Raw genomic sequence first — 26,447 nt, 5'->3', positions numbered from 1 at the left:
TAAAAAATACTTACCTCTTCTGTTGTTGTCACCCGGCGTCCTGCTGGTCCCCGTAGCTCCTCCGGACATGTCTTCTCCCTCTGATCTTCAGCCGGCGACTGCAGAGACGATGTGCATGCATCGGTGCAGGCAAGAGGAGTGGTGGGAAATTCAAATAATTTTGCATTGGATTCAAGTTTCTTGAAATCTTGATATAATATGTATATAAGTATATTATATATATATTATACATGCTACTGTACAGTTATCTTGCATGACTCACAATTTTTTTTAACAGATTTTTTGTGTTTGTTTATTTAAAGTTTATTATTAAATATTGGACATATTTCGGTGAGTTATGCCTAAGAATTATAGGCGTACAATGTAAAATAAATTTCCATGCAAAAAACGCTTTTTGCGTGGAAATACGGACAAAATTAGAAAGCTAGGGGGGTTAAGAAAATGCTTTGACTATTTGAGGTATTTGCTGATGTGTAATTCCAAAGTTCTTGTGGTGGTGTTTTCAATTGGCTTTCCCAGTTTGACTTTCCCTTTTTTGCAGCAAATACCTGGAGACTCAGATTTAAACTTCTTGGCTTGACAGTAACTACAAACCATTTCCATTTTTCCGATGGTAACACTTGCATGCTGCGAGTAGTCTTTAGGTGGATCATAGTGGAATCCTTCCAATGCTAAGCTAAAATGTGCAGTCCGTGATGGTCTGGCTCTTTCTCTCATTTCGTGTACTCGGGTCTCACGTTGTTGTACTGTCTCTGAAGCTGTAGATGTAGTAGCTGTTTCTCTCATTTTCTGTACTCAGGCCTCACGCTGCTGTACTACATCTGAAGCTCTAGATGTAGTAGTTCTATCTCTTTTATCCTGTAGTCGGGCCTCATGCTGATGTATTGTCTCTGCAGCTCTAGATGTAGTAGCTATATCGCTCTTATCCTGTTGTCAGGACTCACACTGTTGTACTGTCTCTGAAGCTCCAGATGAAGTAGCTCTTTCTCTCATTTCCTGTACTTGGGTGTCATGCGGTTGTACTGTCTCTGAAGCTCTAGATGTAGTAGCTCTTTCTCTCATTTCCTGTAGTCAGGTGTCACACTATTAAACTGTCTCTGAAGCTCTAGATAGCTAGTAGTAGCTTGCAGATCTTCTATTTGTGTCCTCGGGATTTTCTTGTTTACGATGTTGTTTAATTTTTTTTGCCTTTTATCGCACTCGGCCAATTGCCTTACATTTTCTCAAAGGCATTATTACAGATCTGAAATTTGTAAAAAAGTCCAAAAAAAAGTATGTAAGCAAAAGGCACACTGTCAGGGGGCAATACATACACACATGCATGCAAATTTACCTCTGACATATACCACAGTGTTGTAAAAAGATCAGTGGTGCACTCACATGAGTCTGAGTCATATGTCTAGCAAGTTTGGTTTAAATGTCTCAATGCATTTCCTAGTGATCACATACACACCCGTATAAATAACACATACATACAAACATACATCTAAATATAGCTCTGAAATATAGCACAGCACTGTACAAAGCACTGCAAACATGCAGTTATTGGTATTGTTCATGACCATGATTGTGTTGGTGACAATGGTGTGCACAAGGATCTAAATAAACCAAAGAAGGCAAACTGTCTTTAATCCCATGTTTTGGTCCCTTCAGGCTAACTGGTTGTCTATCATGGCAACAGCTATATTATTTTGTAAGAGCCACACTACTCTGTTCAGCCCTCTAACTCCCCATCAACACAGACAATGGTATCCAGTGCTTGCCTTTTTTATGGCTCAGGAATTTTCTAGAAAGGATGCTACAGATTATGAGTATGTCTATCAATGTTACAACTGGCAGTAGCAAATAGGTATCCAACAGCAAAAAAGCCAACTTTACGGTAAACTCTAATCTTATCAATTTAGCCATCCCAACTCCTGCCATACACAAAAAAAGAAGCAAGAGACATTGGCTAAGAAACACAAAGTCATCACCAAATCTAGCACCTTTCATCTCATGACCAATAAATTTTTTATTTGGTATTTTACATTACAACGGAAGAGTAAAGATTGGAAAATCTAAAAGGACTATATCACACAGGTGTCATTGCCATAAAACATTTTACTGGATTTCTAATTACCTGCTGTGATCATTTCATAAGTTAAGAATTACGAAATGAGAAATAAGAGGCTTTGACTTGTGTAATATATCGATATTGCAAAGTCATACATGTCATCATGTGATGGGTACTTATGACCTACTAAAATTGAGCAAGGTCTCTTCCTGAGTTATGGTATTCTGTGATTAATATGCTGAAGCCATATTACCAAATATACTCCACTTTTTGGTTTGCTTTAGAAAGTGTAATAAAATTCCACTGAAATAAAATGAAAGGATTGCACAAAATAAAGACTTATAGATATCAACCAGTTTGTTTTAAGTTGACAGGTGCCACTATATTTGAATCCCCAATAATGAAAACTAATAATAAATTCAGAACAGTTGTTCTTGGTTTCTGTATCTAGATGATGGTTTAGTCCACGTTTAAATCTTTGCATCTTGTTCACCACTGTATTTAACAGGCTTGTGCAATGAATCTCATTTTTTTTATTTATTATTACTCCTGCAAATTTATTTGGATTTTCATTCATACATTTTCATATAACCAACACTAAGTATTTGAGACTAAAACTAAAATAAAAAGTATTAAAACAAATTTAAAAAATTAAAAAAAATAGCTAGGAGGCAGCAAACTTTTTTCTGTGTATACTCTAGGGCTGCAGTCGCCAATCTTTTTGCACCTATCGACCACTAAATTTACGGGCTCCGGACCAAGCATGCGTGGAGAGCCTTGTGTTACTCAAAGGGGAAGAAACTTCTCCCATAGTGATGTCATGATACCAGAACTGGTCCAGAGACAACCTGCCCACCGCCCTGAGCCTGTGATCTGTACAGAAGACATGGTCTGCAGCTCTGGCCATCCTTCTCTGACCCCACTTGGCGACCGCTGCTCTAGGGCACGGTGTCATGCACAAGTGTCATGCAGTTTACACTCATAACCCATGGGCTGAGTACATCATCAGTGGTCACCCAATGGCCAAAGCATATGGAACAGCAGAATCTGAGATGGCAGAGGTGAGGGACAGAGAGGAGGACAGAGCCTTCATTTGACAATGCTAAAGAAGGGTCACACAACGTGTATACTGTATGCAGGAGTGTCTCAACAAAATGTGGAGCCTAAGGTGACGTGAAAATATGGGCCTAACGATGCATTGCCGTGGCAGCATAAGGGCATGGTTTATATGAAAACCAGTAAACCCCCAATTGTCAAAAGAATCGTAAGAATGGTAATCACTTGCAATCATGGAGGGTGGAGCATCCTGGGAAAGTTTTCATTTAATTAAATAAATATATTATGTACTAAAATTAACCAATTTCTATTAAAAATAAAATTGAAGTTTAATTGTTATATCATTTAAGTCCAAAATGTCTTGTTTAAGTTGCTGCACTCATAACTAAAAAAAATATCGGAGTGCAAAGGGTTAAATGAAGTAAATTGGAAACAATAAATTATTAAAGTAGTAAATTAAAAATAGTTATTCTAAGGTTTCCTTTAGAGTGGAGTAGCTGCTGGCACTGTGGAGTGGAGTAGCTGCTGGCACTGTGGAGTAGAGCACACTGACTGCTGGCACTGTGGAGTGGAGTAGCTGCTGGCACTGTGGAGTAGAGCACACTGACTGCTGGCACTGTGGAGTAGAGCACACCGACTGCTGGCACTGTGGAGTGGAGTATAGCACACTGACTGAAAGTGTCACCTGTTGTTTTGTTTTGGCACATTCACATGTCACCATGACAACTGTTTCAGTGGCGGCAACGTGCGCGTTGCAGGCGGCGGTTGTGGTGTGTGCTCCCAGGTTGGGTCCGTGCATAATTACATCTTTGGTTTAGTATATACGATAGGTGTGGTTACCACAAAATGCATGTGGTTAAACTGTGGCCTCAGTTAAACAGTAATGTTATTTCTATCAATTGCAGAATCCTTACTGTTTTTTCATGCCCATCTGAGTGGACCATAATCCATAACCCCCTGGGGTCCACATTGCAGCCATTAGAATCCAGTTAAGGCGATCTCTTGCTGATCCCAGATCAGGTTCCCTCTCTACTGTGGCCTTTGTTTTCAAAGCATTGGGAGCAGTGAATAACACACGCAGCCCAAGCATGTAGTTATATCACTTCTCAAAACGTTAATATCACATCGCAGTTTATATAGTCAGACAACAAGGTGGAAGACACTTAGTAGCTAGTCAATAACAAGAAAACCTATTTAACAACTTTGCTGAGCAAGATGTTTAAAGGTAAGAAGCCTCAAGGTAAGGATGGAGCAAATATTGACCTACTGATAAGGAGGATATAACTAGTTTTGATTATTTGCAAAATATAGCAAAAAACACAAAAACAACTTAACTTCAAGACTCAGTAAAATTACATTCCTTACATTTCCCTTCCTTTTATCCTTATACAAAGGATAACTACTTGACTTCATACCTTTGTTCCTTTACATGCAAATAAACAGCATTAGGTTCTTCAGCATACATAACTTGAGGAAGATGAATGATTCTTGATTTGCATATTGACAATACCATTTTTTCCAGGGAGTCTTAGGTTTGACAGTCATTACAAAAGTTAGACAGATCATGAGATAAACGTATAATACTTTAAATAACCTCATTGTCATTATAGATATTGTCATAGATATTGCTAAATACTCTAAGCAGTATGCTGACTGGAGTGGAGACAGCAATCAAACAGGACATTAACATATCTTGAGTACTATGTATATCAGATAGGCAAAAAATAGAACTATTATAAATTTTTGGCAAGACGTTCCCATATGTTACCCTGGAAATCAGTCAAGTCACTATACTTAAGTCCTTGCCAGTGCACAGGGTGGAGTAATTCTTTAGGTTATGACTTGATTGGAGACAAATGAAGGGCAAGTCTTGAGGGTGATAGTGGCAAGTTGTTGTGACCCATACAAGACAGAATATGACCATCAGGGCTCCAAAACTGCAAACAAGCATCCGGACTGGTATTCGTGGATCAAGAAGCATCATCTTGGCGCTGGATCGGCGGTGCCTTTTCACTCTAGAGGCGTGTATCCAGGTGGGTCCTCCACTGGTCAGCACGGTTGTTCTAGTAATGGCTTGCACAGTGACCGGAGGTCCAAAGGGCGGATCCAAGGATTTGTGCTTGTGCAGAGCTTTAACCAACACTACGTCTCCGGGCTTGAATGGGTGCGTCCGTTGATCTGTAGGGAGAGGAAAAGAAAGAGAGATATCTCCGTAGTTGCTGTTCAATTTTTCATTAGGTTTAGCTACATATTGGTCTTGGATTTGTTGGAGATCCCCTGGTAAAAAAATTCAAGGGTCTTTAGCCCAGGGGGTGGGAAAAAGTCTTCCCATTAAAATTACAAAAGGTGACAGCTTATTAACTGGGTTGGGTGTCACTCTTATTTCTGCTAGTACGGCTGATAGTTATTGGTCCTATTTATGGAATGTCCCTCCAGTTGCTTTTCTAAGTTTGTCTTTCAGTGTCTTATTTGTCCTTTCTACTACTCCAGCACTTTGGGGGTGATATGGGATGTGGAACTTTCATTCTATGTTCATCATTTTTTAAATCTCCTGCGTGACTTTAGAATTGAATGGAGTGCCATTGTCTGAGCATATAAATCTGGGGATGATCCCCTTGCATAGTATTTTAGCTACTGTCCTTGCATTTTCTTTCCTGACTACAAAAGCTTTTACCCATCTGCTGATTTTTTCTGTAATCACTAACATTATCTGACATTCATTGGAAGCCTTTGGCATGTGCATAAAATCAATTTGTGACTCTTGAAATGTTCATGTTCATGTACATTATTTCTGGCACATGTTAAACAGCAGGAAAGTATGGCTTGCATGTGTTCCTTTTGGGCACAAAAGCGCTTGTTTATTTCTTGTGTTGTGGGTTTAATGATCTTGTGTTCTATACCATGGATTTCAAAAATAATGAGGGGTACTGCTATTTGGGGCAGCCCTACCATCCTTCCTTTTGACCAGATTCCGGTGGGATCTAAGGTCAATCCTTCCTTTTCTCAAAATTCAATGTCCTGTGAGGTGGCAAAGGACTGTAATTGTGGTAGAAGTGTGTTGAGTGGTTAAATTCTTAAGCAAGTGTAGTACAGCATGGGATGTGTAAAGTATCGTCTCGTGACCCAAAGTTAGAAGTGAGACACTTTCATTGCACACGCTGCCAGTACACACAGACAGGCTGGCATGCCTTGCACAGTAACAGGCGGTGTCTTAGAGACATATGCCACAGGCCTCAATTTACCTCAATGCATCTGAGCAAGCATAGCAGCCATGGTTTTACAATTTTCTCTTGCATACAATACAAATGGTACATTAAAATTTGTCATTCCCAAAACAGGGGCAGAGGTCAGGGATTCTTCTACCATCATATATGCTTTAGTCATTTCATTAGACCATTGAATGTTGTTAGGGGCACTTGTGTGGTACTGGGACGGAGCTGTGAGTCCAAATACGAGCAGTCAGGAAATCAGTGTCTGCAAAAATTGATCATGCCAAGAAACCTGAGCAGATGTTTCTTTGTCTGTGGGCAAGGCAGACTGGTAAGGGCATTTACACGGCTGGGGGCTAGCAGCCGTGATCATGGGGTTAAAAACATTCCCAGGAATGTGACCTGATGCAGACAGACCTGAACATTTTTCTGTGACACCCTTTTCCAGAAAACACAACAATGTCCCTCTGACATGCCTCATGAGAGGGGCTACTGTACATAACAATAAAATGGAACCATGCTGCGGCTGCCAGTTGGCAAGGACCTGCAGGAGGGCAATTGAGAAGACTGCCGGGGAGTCAACAAAACCCTGGGGCAGGCGGCACCAGGTATATTGTTGTCCCTTGAAAATAAAAGCCAAAAGGGGCTGGGTCTCAAGTGATAATGTTATTGAGAAAAATGCGTTGGCCAAATCAATAACACTGTAAAATTTGTAGTGGAATCTGACATGACCAGTGTTAGGGGCGTGACCAGCTCAATATTGGCTCTGAGATCCTGTGTAAAGCAGTATGAGTCATCAGGCTTTTTGACAGGATCTAATGGAGTATTGTAAGGTGAACAAGGTCTCTTAAGTATACCTTGTTGCTATAAAGATTGAATATTGGGTGCTAAGGAATCTTCCTTGCCTTTAGTTAAAGGGTACTGCTTTTGGTATATTGGTGTATGTGGTTTTGTAAGTGCTGCATATGGGGTGCAGTTCAGGAATCCCACGTCATATGGTCCTGTGGACCAAGTGCTTTTGGGAACCGGAAAATCCAATAAGGGCAGTTGCAAGGTTGTACTGACATTAATCCCTCTCTTTGGGTCAACAACCAGTGACATTCCCAGAGATCCCATCAGGTCTCTTCCTAACAGGTTGACTGGACAACTAGGTAATACCTTGAGGGATGTGTAATATATTCTCCATGTACTGTACATATGGGAATATAAGGCGTGTGTCTTGTAGGGGTGATGATGTTTATTCCCACAGAGGGCCCCACCAGGTGTAGATAAACGTGACTAGGATCGGGGGACAGAACAAGTCACTCCTGTGTCTACTAAGAAATCAGGAATTGTCCTACTTTTAATAAGATTGTTGGGTTTTCATCAGCCTGGTCAGAGATCTGTAACATAGGGGTGGTGGAGTCCCTGTACATGGGGCTTGGACGCCATAGGCAGCTCAAACATCCTACAGCATTCTTTGTTACTAACTGGGCAAAAATGTTAGGGGCATCTAAAGTGCTCCAGTTGTCAATTATCATTTTGGCAGTGCGCCCATGTTCAGGAATCATTCCATTAATCAGTGACTGAATAAATACTATACTCAGATCTTCTCCTAATCCTAAACCTGCTTTTTCCTTCCACACTTTCCTAAACCTTCTAGCATAATCACTTACAGTTTCTCCTAGCTTTTGCTTACATGCTAATGCAGTGGCCATGGATTTCCTATCCCTGTGTAATCTTACAAACAAAGTGTGTAACTCTTCCCATAACATTTTATAGTGTGCTTCAGTTATAAGGGGATAATTATTTACATTTGTTTGTGCAGGAGTTGGGATGGCCAGTTTAGGTCACGTTACTGCTTGCCTTGAGGCAAACACAGCAGTGAGGACTGACCCAACCTCACCTTGGCAACCAGATTAGAACACAAACTTATCCTATATACAATATTTCTTACACTTCTATATCATGCAACAAAATTTTTATACTCTTTATTATTTATAATCTTCCTAAGGATGCAGTCCTTCTATGAGGGAGTCTACACTGCCCCAGTGCTTAGGTTTGTAAGATATCTACAGGGACACAGGGGAGGGCAGAGGTAGAAAAGAAAATTTCCACTTACCTGATCCTGGTCCTTTTAAGGTAGGTAAATATCCCACGTCTGCCACCAAACTGTTAAGGCGATTTCTTGCTGATCCCAGATCAGGTTCCCTTTCTATTGTGGCCTTTGTTTTCAAAGCATTGGGAGCAGTGAGTAACACACGCAGCTCAAGCATGTAGTTATATCACTTTTTAAAACGTTATTATCACATCGCAGTTTATATAGTCAGACAACAAGGTGGAAGACACTTAGTAGTCAATAACAGGAAACTTAATTAACAAGTTCGCTGAACAAGATGTTTAAAGGTAAGAAGATTCAAGGTAAGGATGGAGCAAATATTGACCTACTGATAAAGAGGGTACAACTAGTTTCGACTCAACTCAAATATTTACAAAATATAGCAAAAAACACAAAAACAACTTAACTTTAAGACTCAGGAAAATGACATTCCTTCCAACCCCATGCCATAATCCAAAATTCCCAGGTCCAAATTCCAGCCATTAGACCCACATGCCATAATTCATAACCTCCAGGTCAACATTCCAGCCGTAAAACTTTCATTCCATTATTTATAACCCCCAGGCCAACATCCTAGCCTACTCCCATAACAACATATTTAATATTCATCCTAGGTCCTCATCCCAGACAAACATCCCCCCCATTACATCTTCCACATAGCTCCCAGGTCCACATGACAGATCTATGTCTATTGATGAGGAGAAAAAAATGCTGCTGCCACCAATGTGTTTGACTCCCACTGGTTGATCACAAAACTTGGCACCGGCACCTAAGTGAACTATTTAAACATCACATTCCTTCATTGGTCTTCATCTCATCCTGTGCCTGGCCTGACCCCTGACCTTGGATTACTTATTGAGACTTGGATTTGGATACCGACCTGCTTCTTGGATCACCCCTGGTTTTGTCACTTTGATTCCTTAATCTGACCAGGTCTTCTTCTTAACCCTGCTCATTGCTTTGAAGTGCACCTGCCAGCAAGCTACTGACCTTGGTCTGTCATCTGACCCCACTTCTGCCTTAAAGTCCTGTATCTTGCATGTCAGGAAGTTGTCATCTTTACTCTACTCACTGGTTGGTGCTTTATTTTTCTTGTAAATTACTGGCTTTGGCTACCTGTGACTATGCTCATTCATCAGCACTCATGCTTCTCTGGCACCCATGCCCTTCTGTCTTTATTGCCATGTTCAGCTGTGCCAGAGAAGCAGGAATGGCTACCTTCATCTTCTTGGGCATCCACCAGGTAACAGACACTATGTTAAGGTTTTTAAATCACATTTTCACAATACTTTACCTTTTATTTAATAAAATAAACATTTTTTTATTATTATTATTTGGTGGACATGTGTTCACAGACATCTCTGCCCCCATCATCCCCACAGTTTTTCAGTGACAATACCAGTTTTAGGGACTTTGCAATTAACTTTAGAAGTTGTGGATAGAAAATTAAAAAATGGTGAATATAAAATTATTTTATTCAAAATTAGTAAAAATAGCAATTTCGTGGACTGTTTGCCCATAATAGGGAAGCATATTTTTTTTATAATGTCTGAAGTAGTAATTAATAGCATACAGCATAAAAAATATATATAAAAAAAACTAGTGATATAGTGGAGGCAGTACAGGAGTACAAATGTTTAAGGGTATTGGAGAACTAACTTAAACATAACTTTATATTTGTCTTTTAGTGACCTCTAGTGGGCTAAATTGGATGCTACTAAAACGCTTGCAATACAGATATTTCATCCAGAATATAATTTGTAATATATAAAATATAATATAATGTAAGATATATATTATAATGTTGGTTGGTTTGTGATGGGTTGCTGTTTAGAAGAACAAACATCCACTTCGACACTGCTTGATAGATTGGGATGTACAGTTCAAAAAAAGTAAATTCTGGCATCAGCAATCACCAACATATTTCATTACTAAATTGTAATATGACAACCCTATAAAAATGGGTGAGAAAGACCACTTCTTTTATAGGATCCAGGTCCTCTATAAAACAACTTTTTTCCCCCAAACTTTTATTTCCTTGTGCTTTTAGAGCTGCCATCACAAGTTTTTGTCAACAAAGACAGTTCTAGAAAAAAAGACCATGCAAATTTAAAATGGGGTGCAGGAAGCTCGAATAGAACAGCATCCCAAGTTCCTGCACCCCTGTTATTCTGGACAATTACCCAGTTTCCCTAAAATGTACCCTGCTTTTCACTGTAAAAATGATCTGTTTGATTTAATGTTTATACTACCAGGATTTTTTTTTTTTTATTTATGTGTGTGTTTTTGTTAAATTCAGCATAGAATGCACATCTAAAAAAAAATCCCTGATTATGTCTGTGTTCTGGTGTGTTGCACATTGTCTCTAATTCATGGTACGTGAAAAAATGTTGGCGGTCCACAGAAAAAATTTGGACATTATTTGCATTTTTATGCTTGATTATTAATAAAACAAAAAAAATATTCTAAGAAATTCCTATATTCTGCATGATAATTTTCACCTTTATATTGCAGTAAAATCATGAACTGTACTAGAGACGGAAAAACAAGGGAGGCGCAGCGTGACGTCAGTGTTAAGTTATATGAGGCAACCGTTGCCGAGCCGTACGCTTCAGTATTGTTTCAACCATTACAACAGTCACCCCCCCCCCCCCCCCCACCGCTCAGCCAATACCGATTCTCATCTGATTGTTTTATTTTGTTTATTTCTCAAATGCCCTGTTAGGTAAGTATGACCTTAACTGTGTATTTTATTTAACTGTTATATTTAATGGTATCAAATAGTTTGATAACTATTATTTCTTGTTTGGTCCTAGATTTGAATTAAATAAACCCATAAGGAGTCTGAAAAAGCAAACTAATATTTTACATTTCTTTAGTAATACCAAAGATAATGTAACTAATGATAATAGTAACAATAGTAATACTTCACTTATCGTGAGCTGATCAATAAATCAAAACCTCCACAGCCCTCGTCAGGCACCATTAGGAAGATCATTATTTTACAAATGTATTTATCTTTTGAATAAAAGATGCATTTAGTGGTCCGTGAGGTCCGAAAGGTTGGCGACTGCTGCTCTACTTTGTGGCTGTGAAATATATGCAGGGTTTTGGTGCTTTCATCTATTTGTGTCTTCTGTGTGGAGATTGTTATGTGTGGGTCCAGTAAAGTCTTTCAATCAAACAAATATGTAGGACAAATACCTTCCTTCTTCTTAGTCCTTGTCTGCAGTTATGTAACAGACAAGCCCAGCATAAACAAATAACAAATGTGAAATATTTGCAACTGACCTGAACCTGTGATGACAATATTAGCCAGTAATAGATTATTGATGTAAAGCTGCTTGGTTGTCTTGGTAATGTTAAATCTGATGCGTTTGAGAAATATAGTTTTCCTTTATTGGTATATTATTTGTATTACAAATTATTTGATGCCTGATCACTACAATATGCACATTTGATTATTTTTGTGGATCATATCTGCCTTCAGTCTGGATTTCTGCAGCATTGTGCTGTGATTTACCTGCAGACATTACCCATGTCTCAGCACCAGATGCCTAAAGGCCATATAGTGTGGCACCCATAAAAGTAGGGACATCTATCCCCACGTCCTGCTATGTGAAAAACTCAGGACATGGGGGATTCTGGTGCAGTAGGGACTCCTACTTTTCCATTGGTCTTTGGTATGGGACATATATTCGGAGACAACCTTTTCATTCTCTATATTTAGGGAAACTTCTACTAACTTCCTGTTATGTCATTAAAACAGGAAGTACAGGGAAATTTCAAAAATGGTACACAAGCTGCAAATTACTAGGCAAGTTAATAAATCTTCCCTACTGTAACCAAAACTACAAAATAAAAATTTTCATATATTCTTAAAATGGCATTTCCCTGAAAATTGAATTTTTAACTGCTTCCTTATAGCTAATATGCAATTCTAAGTATAAATTTTAAACAAATAATTGAAGCCCATCAGAACGCCTCACTTGACTAAAGAAAACCTACGCAGTCCACACGAGGCGCTCTTTTCACTTCCAGCGACGATCGTCTCTCTATGGTTGAATTTTGCACGCTGACGGATGACGTCATTGGCTGCATGTCATCCAGTAAACACGTGTGTGCTGCTTCCTTACCGGAGAACTGTGCGAACCGGTGGACGGGAATACTTTCTGAACGAACAGTTTTCATAGATATACATCGGTACGTTCCGCCATTTAGGCATTTGTAGCACTTGTAGTGTAGCAATGTACTTCTAGTTACCAAAGCTGTGTAGTGTATTGAATAGGGAGCCTAGCAATTATTATTAATAATATTAAACAGGATTTATATAGCGCCAACACATTAGGCAGCGCTGTATATTAAATAGGGGTTGCCAATGACAGATACAGACACAGGAGGAGGAGAGGACCCTGCCCCGAAGAGCTTACAATCTAGGAGCAATGACTACTTGTTTGTGCTGTACTAGAAGAGGCACAGGCTATTGATGTTAAATGTTTTGAATGGTTTTTAGGTAAACCTTTAGGATCTGAATACTATGATATAAATAAAGATTGTAGCTTCCAGCTTGTACTGTTCTTGTAGCAATGATCCACTGCACACCTGGTTTGATGACTTTCTCGGAGTATTCATACATCCATCCCCTCACCTGTCAGTGATCAGACCAATGGACTGCTTACTGCATTGTGGAAGCAAGACATGTATAATAATGAAGGGGTGGTTTGGGTAGCATTGGAAGAAGCCAGATTTGTGATGGAGGTACTGGTTATTATTATTATTATTCAGTATTTATATAGCGCCATCATATTACGCAGCGCTGTACAAAGAACTGTCCCTCAAAGGAGCTCACAATCTAATGTCCCTACCATAGTGATGTCATGTAGTCTAAGGTCAATTTAGGGGGAAACTAATTAATCCTATTGCATGTTTTTGGGATGTGGGAGGAAACCGGAGTACCCGGAGGAAACCCACGCAGACACGGGGAGAACCTGCAAACTCCATGCAGATAGTGTCCTGGCTGGGATTCGAACCTAGGACCTAGTGCTGCAAAGGCCAGAGTGCTAACCACTGAGCCACCGTGCTGCTAGGCAGAATCGGCGGCTCTTATGATCCAAAAACAGTGATCACATTCTTTTAATATAACCAAGTTGAGTTATTAGCTTTAGGCTACATTGTTAGACAAATATCCAGTTAACTATTAAAGTAAATTATCTAGAGTAGCAGCTAGTTGAAGAACATCCAATACATATATAGCTTTTGGATTCCTGTATATAGCAAGAATAAAGAAAAAGAAGAGCCAAGGACTAAGGTCCCACATTCTTACAGGAGAAGTGAGCAGAGACATGTTCTCCTTGTTCAATTTGCAGACAGCTTCCTGGATTCTACTTTAACTGCAGCAAATGTCCTAAATCTGGCTGTACCGTCTAATACAGAGGTCGGAAAACTTTGGCCTTTAGGCCAGATACGGCCTAACCAGTAGTCTGTTCCAGCCTAATGCCCCCTTTTTTTTAATGGTCAATCCAGGTCGGCAACCTGCGGCTCCTGAGCCTCTTGTTGTGGCACCTTCTATATTTACCGTGGCCAGCGTTAACACTTCCGCCGTCGGGGTAACGGGACACTCCCTCCCCTCCGTATGCATTGTGGAGGAGTGGAATTTCCCTTAGGGGTGTTCCTGGTGGTGAGAGGAGTCCTGTGTCCCATGTGTTCCCGGGTGCTTACACGATGCAAAAGCCGTAACAGAGCCAGGAAAATAGAAGTAATATATGTTAACATATATATATATATATATATATATATATATATATATATATAGTAAAATATACAAAATAATAATATATATGTTACTATATATTAATATATTTAGTAACATATATTAATGGTTAGTCACTAACCATATATTATTCATCTGATAAATTATTATTATTACACAGTATTTATATAGCGCTATCATATTACGCAGCGCTGTACAAAGTCTATAGTCATGTCACTAACTGTCCCTCAAAGGGGCTTACAATCTAATTGCCCCACCATAGTCATATGTCATTAATACAGTCTATGGTCAATATTTTTGGGTAAGCCAATTAACTTAACTGCATGTTTTTGGAATGCGGGAGGAAACTGAAGTACCCGGAGGAAACCCACGCAGATACAGGGAAAACCTGCAAACTCCATGCAGATAGAGACCTGGCTGAGATTCATAACTGGGACCCAGAACTGCAAAGGCCAGAGTGCTAACCCCTGAGCCATTGATCCTGGGATAATGAATCATGATAAACATACATTTAAATAAATAGGTATATTATCATATGAACTGGATTAATTTGATCATGATCACAGTGATTTTTTTAAAAGAAAGATTTTCTTTTAAACAAAATTAGTATTTTCTTGTCATTAAGTATAATATTGCACAAAGCACCTATAAAGTCCCATTCCAAGAAAAAAATGTTTTGAACCAGTTCTAATACCGGTTATTTATTAATATAAATTAATATATAAATATATATATATATATTTATTTATATATATAATTTTTTTTATTTTAACTCCTCATTGTTAAAACCTGATATTGTATCTGTCTCTAAGAACATGCAACATCATGTTTCCCATTGATTGTACTGTATTTTTAAAATAAAAAACCTTTCCTTGGACACCTTGTTTCTTTCTGGCCTAGTGTGCCTTCTTGACCTCCTGAAATGGCCTAGTAGTCCAAAAAGTTTGCTGACCCCTGGTGCCATAAGAGTGTCTGGATTATAGGATAGGCTGAAGGGAATCAGAAATGTTTTTTGATAAAACCATTTTCTATATATTTACCTGTTTGAGAGTGATAAGCAAATCTTTTATAATATTTAAAGTAAAAAAAAGTAGTTGCAATGTAGGGTAAAACTCCCTGACAAGGCATAGAAGACAGTTTAAACTTAAAAGGCTGTAAACCTTCTCTGCTTTTCAAATCTAAAAGAAGAAAATTACATAAACATATTACATTGCTTATACTTATGACTTGCAAAAGTTTATATGCTACATATATTTACAACCTATATTTACTAATTGTAATAAACTATTTAAAAAAAAAATGTTTTTTCTTCGTGAAGATTCCTCAGTGAGTGAGTACTGAAGTAAAATTCATGTTTTTTTCCCATTGGTTTTGCAGCTATGAAGGAAGACGTGGGAAGAATTTTAATTCAGTTCAAAAATGAAAGTGGAGAGGTGCTTGGATCCTCTTTTGATGTGCCAGTGGATATATCACCTGACAAACTGCAGTTGGTCTGCAATGCTCTCTTAGAGGAGGTACAACTACCTATACATTTACATCAATAAATTCTTGATAATATTCTTTGTTTGGCCATTTTTTTTTATTCCAACTGAATTGAAAGACCAATGTTTGCAAAGGTATACTTCTATACTATACTACTTGGATGGTTAGTGTATATTCCCACATATGTCAGTAATCTAAATTCTGTTTTGTCATATAGAGCAGCCATTGGGCCTTATTTATTAAAGTTCTCCAAGGCTGGAGAGGATACACTTTCATCAGTAAAGCTGGGTGATCCAGCAAACCTGGAATGGAGCTGGTCCAGGATTCAAAACATTTGCCAGCAAATAGCAAATGACTCCATCCTTGGAGAGCTTTAATAAATCAGGCCCATTATCTTTGGAAATGTTCCAAATGACACGTGACCATACAGAATAAATAAATTTTCTAGTCTTTCAAGATATATGCCGGGATTTCCCCTGACCGTATGTCCTGTCTGGAACCTGACAAAAAGAGTGCAAATGTTCCTTTACTACCCTTTTTGTCTGAAAGTCACATAGACAGAAATGAGAAGAAGTCTCCCAAATGTGGACATGGTAATGAAAAGAGAGGTTCTAATTTTTGGACATTGTATCTAACATTAAACAAGAATGTTTGACTGGAATTGGACTTTGGCAGATATTTCCTTTTGCCAAATAAGTATTTATAGGTCTGTCTTAAAAAAAAAAAAAAAAAGTTAAAGTAGAAGAGTTGTCTATTAGATTTTACATTATTCTAACATCTTTCTTTTTCTGGTTACCCTTAACCCTACTTACCATGGTTCCCATTTTTAGAGTGTGCCTAACTGACCATTCTCTTATTGGCAAACCTATATAGCTCATTTGTTGGGCCCACATTTTTTTTCCTAATTGTATTTGTTACGTCTATTATCTATGATACTCATCTACTCTTTTCTGTTGGTGCAGGAGGAGGCCGTACCACTTGCTTTTTTTGTCCATGATGTGGAGATTGTGACATCTTTGGAAAAAACCTTGGAGAATCAGACTGTGGAAACTGAAAAGGTTTTGGACATTATTTACCAGCCACAAGCTGTGTTCAAAGTCCGTGCAGTAACACGTTGCACAAGTTCTTTGGAGGGACATACTGAGGCTGTAATCTCAGTTGCATTCAGCCCAACTGGAAAGTAAGCAATATTTGCAAAGTATTTTTAAAAAAAACAATATATTTTCATAGAATGTTTTGTTTTGGTCAAAGGGAAATTGGGGCATCTAACGTTTAAAATTATACTTGCCATTATAAAGATTCACAAACCTCTGATATTCTTCCTTTAGTCCCAATGTCTGGCCTAATCAATGTAAAGATTATTGATCTGTTTGTGATTTATTTTTTTTAAAATGGCCAATGGGCATGGAGGAGAGAAAATAGAGGTCTTTTGGCCTCTACAGCAGGGCTTAGTTAGTAGGTGAAGGTCGCTTCACTTGCACGTTACCCTTATTGCCCTCCAACCAAAGAAAAAATGTAGAGTGAAGCTAACATTTCATTTTTTTTTCTTACAGGTATTTGGCCAGTGGGTCAGGTGATACTACAGTTCGCTTCTGGGACCTCAGCACTGAAACACCACACTTTACTTCCAAGGGTTAGTAAGATCTTTCATTTTATGTTACCTTTGCGACTACTGTGTTCTTGTATTGGTACACTATCTGTTTTTTTTTTGTTTAATTATTTATAAGGGGTCAGCCCACCCAAAACAGACATTTAGCTGTATGGTAGGTGCTGTGGTAATGGAGAACTCTATTATTAGTAATATTATTATTATTATACAGTATTTAAGTAGTGCTGACATATTACAAAGTGCTGTACAAAGTCTATAGTCATATCACTAGCTGCCCCTCAAAGGAACTCACAATCTAATGTCCCTACCATAGTCATATGTCATTACCACAGTCTAAGGTCAATTTTTTGGAGAAGCCAATTAACCTAACTGCATGTTTTTGCAATGAGGGAAGAAACCAGAGTACCCAGAAGAAACCCACGCAAGCAGGGGAAGAACCTACAAAATACAGTCTTTAAATCATATTCAATGCTTTTTTTCTGAATGGAATTCACAAAATTGTAACCCCTGTAGATTTCCATTTGCCTTATTCATAAATTAGAAGGCAGAATGCACAAACTAGGCCTTAGAATGTGTGTTTTTTCTTGTATCACAGGGCATACACACTGGGTGCTGAGTATTGCTTGGTCACCAGATGGGAAGAAACTTGCGTCAGGATGTAAGAATAGTCAGGTATGTATTTTATGGGATTACATGATCTATTATCTTTTTTATATTTTGCTCTCTTATAATGACATTTTCATCTGAAATTTATGATGAATATTAATTTTCATACCCATTAATTACTAATTTGATAACTAGTCTGCCTTCCCCGTAAGGATTTAAGGATTTGCTTTTTTTTTTTTTTTTTTTCTTGTACACAAATTTGCAAAGTAAATTTTTTACACTAGTCAGTTTGACAGTATACCCATCATGTTAACAATTTATACTAATGATCCTATTTTTTTTAATACTTTGCTAATACTTCTGATGAATATTGTTAAATGACTGTTCTTTAATATGTGATGTATTTATCATAAGTATGTATCCATGAAATTTCAGATTTTTATATGGGACCCAAACACAGGAAAGCAGATTGGTAAAACACTGATCGGGCACACAAAATGGATAACATGGCTGTGCTGGGAACCTCTTCATTTGTAAGTTAAACCCCCTTTCCCATCTTCTTTATGGCTTCCATAAAAATAAAAACATAAAGTAGATGTGAATTTGCAGACCTTGATAAGAGTTTCGGCAAATTTTTTGTTTTGTATAAACTGTTTGTTGTAATTGAATCTTAGATAAGCCATTTTTTTTCGGCTGGACAGGTATACCTGGTTCTTTTGGGCATTGCAAGATGTGCCTTTTTAGTACAGTGACTTAAAATATTTACAGCATTTGATCTATCAACAGAAATTTTGTTTTGTGTAAACTGATAGGAAATAGTTATGACTCATGGAGTAAGCCGCAAACTAAATTGTTACCTTGATGCAAAAAGTGCCCTTGGTTCACTTTCAGACTTTTAAAGTTGGTTAGCAGGAGTTATTTTACATTTCCCTTCTTGACTTAGTTGTTTTATCCATATAAGCCTTATAGTTCTGGAGTGAGTCTACTGCTTATTACAGGTGCTAGAGTTTTGTCTGTGGAGATCACTGTTGAATGGCAAAATTCTAGCCTTCATACAAATGTCTATAACATCATTTAGTGATCTGCTGTGCTGGATCATGAAACTGCTGACACCTGTTTAACAAATGGAGAGACCCAAGGAGACTACCCCCTGTTCTACCTCCCCCTTTCCCCCCGTAGGCCAGGCTTCTTGGCAGTCTGTTTGTACAGTCAGTAATCATTTTTCACCAAAACTTGCTAAAAAATCATGTAAAATAATTTTGATTGAAGTTTATTAATGACATTAGTGACTTCAATTAATTAATACCACACTTCAGTATTGAGTTTCATTAAGGAGGGCTTTGCAAAAAGAATTGTTTGTGACAAAAGAGCAAAGTGCTGGCAGGATTCAGATATTTTAATGGAATCCTTGGTCAAAGACTATTTAACATTCAGTGCACATAGCTGCTATAAAATCACGAGAGATTTGAAAAATTGGGCAGTTCTTTCATTTTTTTAGACGTATATGCAAGTGCAAAACATGTTGTCGTATATACCTTTTTAGGCATAATAATACATTTTTTCCCTATTTGAGTAGATATAGTGTTTTTAATTGGATCTGATTTGCAAAATGCAGTAATAATGGATCATTTTTACTAGTACCATGTACCTTGTTTTCTAATGTAATGTTTGTGGGTTATATGATCCAGAGGTGTGTGTGCATCTTCCTTTTCTAATTATTAGTGAATTTATTTGAAATGATAGGCTTTTTGTTCTTTTGATTATTAACTTTACATTCTAATATATTCTTGTAGAAATCCAGAGTGCAGATACCTTGCCAGCGCATCCAAAGACTGTAGTATTCGAATCTGGGATACTCTTTTGGGTCAGTGCCAGAAGATACTTACTAGCCACACACAATCGGTGACTGGTGTGAAGTGGGGAGGAGATGGCCTGCTTTATTCCTCCTCGCAGGACAGAACAATAAAAGTCTGGCGAGCAAGTGATGTAGGTATTTTGACAGTTACATTTTCAAGTGATATGAGATGTTCCTGCAAAATGAGTGATGTATAGTTTGAAAAGTTTACTTGGAAGGTAAAAGTCAAAAAAGGAAAAGTGTCTGCTTCCTTTCCTTTTTATTTATTTAGTACCTATTTGTTTTTGTTTTTTTCAGGCAGCCATGCAAATTATGAAATTGTGAAGGTATAGTAGCATGCATTTAGTCTCAAAATGTACTAGCTACTGAGAAAAACCCGTCCTTTGTTAAGTGCTTTGTAAATGTTAGAGGTTAAAAATGGCAAATAACACTGGGCTTATGGTGCTTGCCATTTTGTTTTAAAATTAAAAACTATGCTTTATATATATTTACCTGAGGAGCCCTCTTGTTCAAAGAATAAGCAGTATGGAGGTGGTAGAGTCTTTTTTGGTGGTTTAGATCTTGCAGTCAACATGTTGAATAAAGGATGAGGGGGGGGGTGCTTAGCTTCAGTTCAGAATATATTGGGTTTGGAATAGAGAGCCCCTAGGAGCACCAGAAGGATTAGAGTGCAAAAGTGACAAGTTGCCTGTCATTTCATTGTATTATTTGTGTACTTATGTGTAATTGTTGTTATTGTTTTAACTATTTGTTATATTTCTTTTAGGGAGTACTTTGCCGCACTTTACAAGGTCATGCCCACTGGGTTAATACTATGGCGCTAAGTACAGACTATGTTCTCCGAACAGGGGCTTTTAATCCTGCTGACGCTTCCATCAATCCCCAGGACATGCGAGGCTCCTGTAAGTTCTAATAATGAAATCTCAAATTAAGTAGGCAGGATCATATTCAGAATTCAAATATCCACTGCAACTTACACATAACTTAAATGTAACTGTGCTGGGAAAAAACGATGGCTTCAGTACCTTTCAATCACTGACCCCATGCAAACATGCACACAGCAAATTTGTATCTGCAGTCTTCTTTTTATTCTGTGACTTTGTAAGAATAAGTAATGAAGCAGCATTAGTAGGTAGCTTTATTAGTAGAGATAGCTGGCTAATGGATTCTTTTTTTAACATTTTAGAAAACGGTTTATTTAACCAACCCCCCAAAAAGCAAAATGTAATGTATTGCAGCTTACCAGTCCTGAGATGTGGTGACTGCTTATCCTTCCTATTCAAACTTTATTTTTAGCTGGTATTCTGACAGTACACGCTCCCAGTTCTAGGGTGACAGTGCTCACTCCCTGTACTGTATCTTAGAAGCAGTGTTTTCACTCTAGGATAGAAAAATCAAGGACTATCCTCATCCCACTCCTGATAACATCAGTTTAGTGCAAAAAAAAAAAATCTGGATTGACCATTATTGTGCTGTACTTTCAGACAAAAGCAATGCAACCACCACATCTAATGACTTGTAAGCTGCAATAAAGATTTTTTTCTTTGGGTTTAGATAAATGCAGAAAGAAAATGTATATTGGATCTTAGACTCGGGATTTGGTTTGCTCGCAGGACTAAAGTAGTTGAGAATTCGGGCTTTCGGTTTCCATAGGGAGCCAGGTGGTTTTATCATCTATATCTCAGCACTACTTTATTCATATCATCACATTGTGAAGCTCTTGCAAACGCATGACTACTATACACTGTCTGTAGAGTCTAGTTTTACTTCAGTTGTTAAACACAGCACAGTGCAGCAATGACTGAATGCAGTATGTATACTATGTATGTATTTTTTTATTTATTTTTTTCAAAATTCACGCAGTGTTTTAAATATAGAATTGTCTCATAGCCATTTTAATAGGTCGTATGTTTTACTTTTTTTGTTGGACAGTTTATCCTCCTATGTAGATACTGGAGTGTATATTAAGCGCTATTTTGCTGCATTTTAAGAGTACAAGGAAAATGTGGACTAATGTAGTTTTATGTTTTGGAATGTGGCTAAATAATCGTTAATAAACGGCATGGTAATAAAGACTGTAAAGACTTTATAGCTTTCTTTCGGTATAGCCTATTTTTCTTGTTACTTTTTCAGTGGAGGAACTAAAGCAAAAAGCATTACAACGATACAATCAAGTTCGGGTGTGTATAATATGAGCTATTTGATTATAAGACTGGGTTGAAACAAATTAGTTTGCACTTGTGCAAAGAACGATTTATTTATTGGTTGATGTTTTTGCTTCTACACAGGGACAAGCTCCTGAAAGACTTGTGTCAGGTTCTGATGATTTCACTCTCTTCCTCTGGGCCCCAGCAGAGGATAAAAAACCATTGCAGAGGATGACTGGACACCAGGCTCTAATCAATGAAGTCCTTTTTTCACCTGACACTAGAATCATCGCAAGTGCTTCTTTTGACAAATCAGTCAAGTTGTGGGATGGAAAAACTGGCAAGTGAGTGATGTCACAATGTTTGTAACAATTTGTTGATTTAATTAGATCATTTTTAGACATCTTGCAAAATTTTGTTCTTGGTTTTTTATAATTTTTTCTAGCAAATCTGTTAACACTGCTCTCATCGTTAAGTTGTTTTCTTCTCATTGTACTGCAGATTCTTAACATCTTTGCGTGGCCATGTAGCTGCTGTGTATCAGATTGCTTGGTCAGCAGACAGCAGGCTTTTGGTTAGTGGAAGCAGTGACAGCACACTCAAGGTCTGGGATACTAAAACCAAGAAGCTAGCTGTGGATCTTCCAGGACATGCAGATGAGGTACAATTTGTTCAGTTTTTGAAATTACCTTACAGTAAATATAGTTATAAGCTGTATTGGGGGATTGGTAATGTTCATTACTGGCTAAGTATAGTCTAAGAAGATGTCTGTGTAACCATAATTTAAACTTTCTTTCTGTAGGTCTATGCCGTTGACTGGAGTCCCGATGGTCAAAGAGTAGCCAGTGGAGGGAAAGATAAATGTTTAAGGATGTAAGTACTGTAAATTGTATGTGATAGTTTAGTGTGTTCAATATTGATAGTTTAATGTTTCTGTTTCACTTTGGTCAGATAATGCAGATTTGGAACAGAGGAAACAGGAATGAATTTTCATTGTTGTGTAATTTGAAGGTTATACAGGTTATACAACTATATTAAAAAAAAAAAACGTTTTGGAGTTGATAACCATAATAAAGCATTCATAATTTTAAGTGAATATTAACATTGATTGGTCAGCTTCCAGCTTTAGAAGGCCTTTTCAGGCACCTCCAGATGTAATGTTGTGTTCAGAATCATGGTCTTTAACAGTTGGGAGACCTATTTTTTTAAGCAGTACTGCCATGTCGCTTTCTGATCCAGTCTGTGATTGGACAATGGGGGGGGGGGGGGGGTACAGTAGGACACAATCATTCATGAGGACACTCTTATTTGATGTCCTTGACGATCTGTGAGATAAACATTTAAATTGGCAATTTTTATATAGAATATATCTCATAACATTGCAGTCTCCTATCATTAAGAGAATTATATCCAGTCAGGTATACATACTTAAATAAGTGTATAAATTATAGTCGTGCAACTATTTTTAGACTTCCTTAACAAAGTCCTTAACATAATTTGTTCTTTATACCGGATGTTCAGCTGCTAACAACTTAAGTCTGTACAATGGTGTCATTGTAAAACTTGTGTGTAGATATTGTTTTTAACATTAGAAATGTGTGTTGTAGTTATGTTAGTATTGTAGCTTAGAGTAGCGTTATAGTAACGTTTATAGAATCTAAAGGTAAAACCCTGTTTTTGAGGATTTAACAGGCCACAAAAAAGTGATGAGGAATATTTGTGCATACCCACTATATCCAAAACATGTTCCTCATAGCTTCTGACCCATGGTTCTAAAATTCCTGGGCTTTCAAACAATGGTTCAGCCCTTCTCCATTTCTTCATTGTCATATATTATTTCAGTGTTAGTGATTTGTAGCAGAGCGTAATGTCCAGAGTGCATTAAGGTTAAAGTGACTGTCATTCGAGGAGTGTGAGGGCCTTCATTGTTAATCTCATTGAAAAAAACAAGTTGCCGTAGTGTCAAAATGGCCTGTTCCTTTGTTATAGATTCAAATCTGAAATGAAAGCTTCATTGTGGCAGTGAAATGGTGTCAAGAGTTTCAGTAATTACACCATTCTTTGTTCTCTTTAAATTGGAAGTTCAGTGGTATAAATAGGACCAGGGCATTTCATCCAGCCCGGCCCCTGCAGCAATAGGTGACTGTAATATTAGGGGTTACCAAATGCTTTTGTTTCTGCTTCACTATTTGAGTAATGTTATTTACATTTTTGCCACAGATGGAGAAGATGAACCTACATGAACAGTCACCTGATTAGTAAAACGCTATGTTCGTTTACTGAGAGGATGAAGAACATATGTCAGGTTTATACCAACATAAGGAAAAAAGACAAAATACCAATGTTAAAAAGGCCATCTGTTGGAAATGTGTCTGCAGTCCAAGCTCTAGGAATGGGTACAGCAGCATGCACCACAGCTTTACTTACATTTTGGAATCAGCATTTTGGAAACAATGCTACAATACACTTATTTTGTACAGAGCAAGTGTTTCTAAGTCCTACTCCATGTGTGTTCGGAATAGTCATCCAGTGGGCCCTTTTCTCCCAGCGGAACATGCGCAACCCGGTCATGGTAGTTGGGCTATCTTCTATCTTTGAAAGTTCTGATAACCTTGCAAAAAATTGTTTTGTCATTTTTATTAAAGTACAGAGCACACCTTTTCAGGGTTGTGTCTGGGATTTATTACAAATCAAATTGTAATGTTCTCTTTTTTTTTTTTTTTTTTTTTTAATTTTTTTGCACAACTGGCTGGCAGTGTCTCCACCTGTCGGCTTTCTGGTAATGCACCCCCAAATGCCCTTACTGATAATTTAAACCAGTTGTCCGAATCAGGAGTGAGTAGGTAAAAAATGCAGCTTCTATAGATGTATAGTCAGTGACTCTTGTCAACTATAGGAAAGGCAGGATCACCAGGAAAAATGTAGTAACAAAACACAATTAAAAAAAGGAAAACTAATGAAGCAACAACAGCTAAGTACTGGTTCAGCTGCAACATTTTATTTTTGTCATTGGATTTACACACACATACATTATGTATCCCTTTATAAAAATGAATGATTATCATTTTGTGGGCACCTTTTTTTTTTAAATCCTTTCATCAACCTGATTTACATTTATCACTGGAACTCACTAATTGATGCAATTATGATGCCTATTTTTGCTTTTAAATGCAGATAACTCTTTATGGTATACTAGATATAATTTTAAAATTGAAAGGCCATCAGAAAATAAGTCTTTTTCAAGCAACTAAAAATTAAACTATTTTCATTTATCCCCATGCGTTTCCTAAATTTTCTTTAGAGTGTCATTGTTAAATATATCAAAATAAAAACATGTTTACATATTTGATGTTTTTTTCTGAAACCCCGAAAACCAAAGTGTTTGCCTATTTTTAGTTTGTTAAAAATACTGTGAAAACAGTTTTGTTATTCTTGTTTATTAACTGCAAAAAAAGTCTATTGATACTGCCAGTAATTAAATAGGCTGATGACATCTTGATCATTACATTACATTGTTCTTAGTTATCACTGTGGACTACATAATCCCCAGAGTTACAGAAAAGAGTGTATTCCTCTCCCAGGATAACAGTGCTACTTTTTCATGGATACAATAAAGTGAGTTTGTGATGACCCTAGGACAGGATATGTTATGTGCAGGATCGCAAGGTACAAAAAAAAACAAAAAACATACAAATAAAATAACATACAAAAAATCGAAACAAATAAAGTCACCACATCTAAAGCTTTAATCAAATGTCTAAATTGCAGTGTATTCTGGTAACTTATGTTGCGTTTATTTTCAAGGGTTGTGCAGGAAGACTTTGGCTCCTTCCAAAGTCCAGAGATGTTATATATATTTATATAATTTTATGAATTATATATATTTTCACTTAAACCCTTCTATCCTTTACACCTGAAAAGGATGCTATCTGATCCTCTGTTTAGATTGGTGGTTGTCCATGTGTTGCACCTTTGATCTAGTAAAACTGGCTTCAAAGTTTGCTTGAGGTGATATAAGCACACAGGCACCTGTAATATTTATCACCAAAGGTATATTTTCAATGTTCCTGTATTGGAAAATGTTTTGTTAAAATGTTGGGTTTGGGGCAAGTATCCATGAGCATATATTCACTTTTAAAAAAGTGACTTTTATGCCCTCGGAGAAAGTATATTGTTTGTTTTTATATTCCGCAAACCTAAAAACAGACCTGAAACATTACCTTTTTGAAATCCATGGAATGACCTATATAGTGATCTGCATTTTTGCAGATGTTAACATGTTATGGCTTGTAATATAACACCTACAAACCTAATAACCCTAGACTTGAAGGACAAGTCAAGAAAGTAAGTCTGTATCAGGTGATGCATGTACAACTAAATGGTGTTTTAGAAATATGTTACCTTTGATTTAGAAAAAAACTTCACTCCTTTTGAAAAGTTCACATCAGATACATACATTTAAGGTTTTTTTTAAAAAAAACAGGGAATCTGGCATTCCCTGGTGTGAATCAATTACTGCCATTGAAACGCATGGACATGGAAGATTCCTGTTAGGGAATATC

The 26,447-nt window shown here is 37.4% G+C and overlaps 1 protein-coding gene across 1 annotated transcript; it reads left to right on the top strand.

Annotated features, from left to right (window-relative positions):
* Nucleotides 1-12,479: 12,479 nt before the first annotated feature.
* NLE1 (notchless homolog 1) lies at nucleotides 12,480-24,838 on the top strand. The gene is made up of 13 exons (XM_072417061.1): nucleotides 12,480-12,619; nucleotides 15,564-15,700; nucleotides 16,631-16,848; nucleotides 17,222-17,301; nucleotides 17,873-17,949; nucleotides 18,319-18,416; nucleotides 19,677-19,869; nucleotides 20,505-20,640; nucleotides 21,872-21,918; nucleotides 22,027-22,229; nucleotides 22,387-22,546; nucleotides 22,688-22,758; nucleotides 24,106-24,838. Exons 2-13 carry the CDS (start codon nucleotides 15,566-15,568, stop codon nucleotides 24,116-24,118), a joined length of 1,431 nt encoding a protein of 476 aa, XP_072273162.1. The 5' UTR covers nucleotides 12,480-12,619; nucleotides 15,564-15,565; the 3' UTR covers nucleotides 24,119-24,838.
* The last annotated feature ends 1,609 nt before the right edge of the window (nucleotides 24,839-26,447 follow it).

The sequence above is a fragment of the Pyxicephalus adspersus genome, chromosome 1, assembly GCF_032062135.1.
Source record: "Pyxicephalus adspersus chromosome 1, UCB_Pads_2.0, whole genome shotgun sequence".
Lineage (NCBI taxonomy): Eukaryota > Metazoa > Chordata > Amphibia > Anura > Pyxicephalidae > Pyxicephalus > Pyxicephalus adspersus.
Note: the sequence above shows the minus strand (reverse complement) of the source record. Positions and strands in the feature narration are given on the sequence as shown.

What these genes read in the sequence shown, in the direction of transcription:
- NLE1 (XM_072417061.1), top strand. Translation starts at nt 15,566, where the DNA reads ATGAAGGAAGACGTGGGAAGAATTTTAATTCAGTTCAAAAATGAAAGT. An exon ending in AAGTCTGGCGAGCAAGTGAT is followed by an intron (nt 19,870 to 20,504) that starts GTAGGTATTTTG and finishes TATTTCTTTTAG; the next exon opens with GGAGTACTTTGCCGCACTTT. An exon ending in TTCCAGGACATGCAGATGAG is followed by an intron (nt 22,547 to 22,687) that starts GTACAATTTGTT and finishes TTCTTTCTGTAG; the next exon opens with GTCTATGCCGTTGACTGGAG.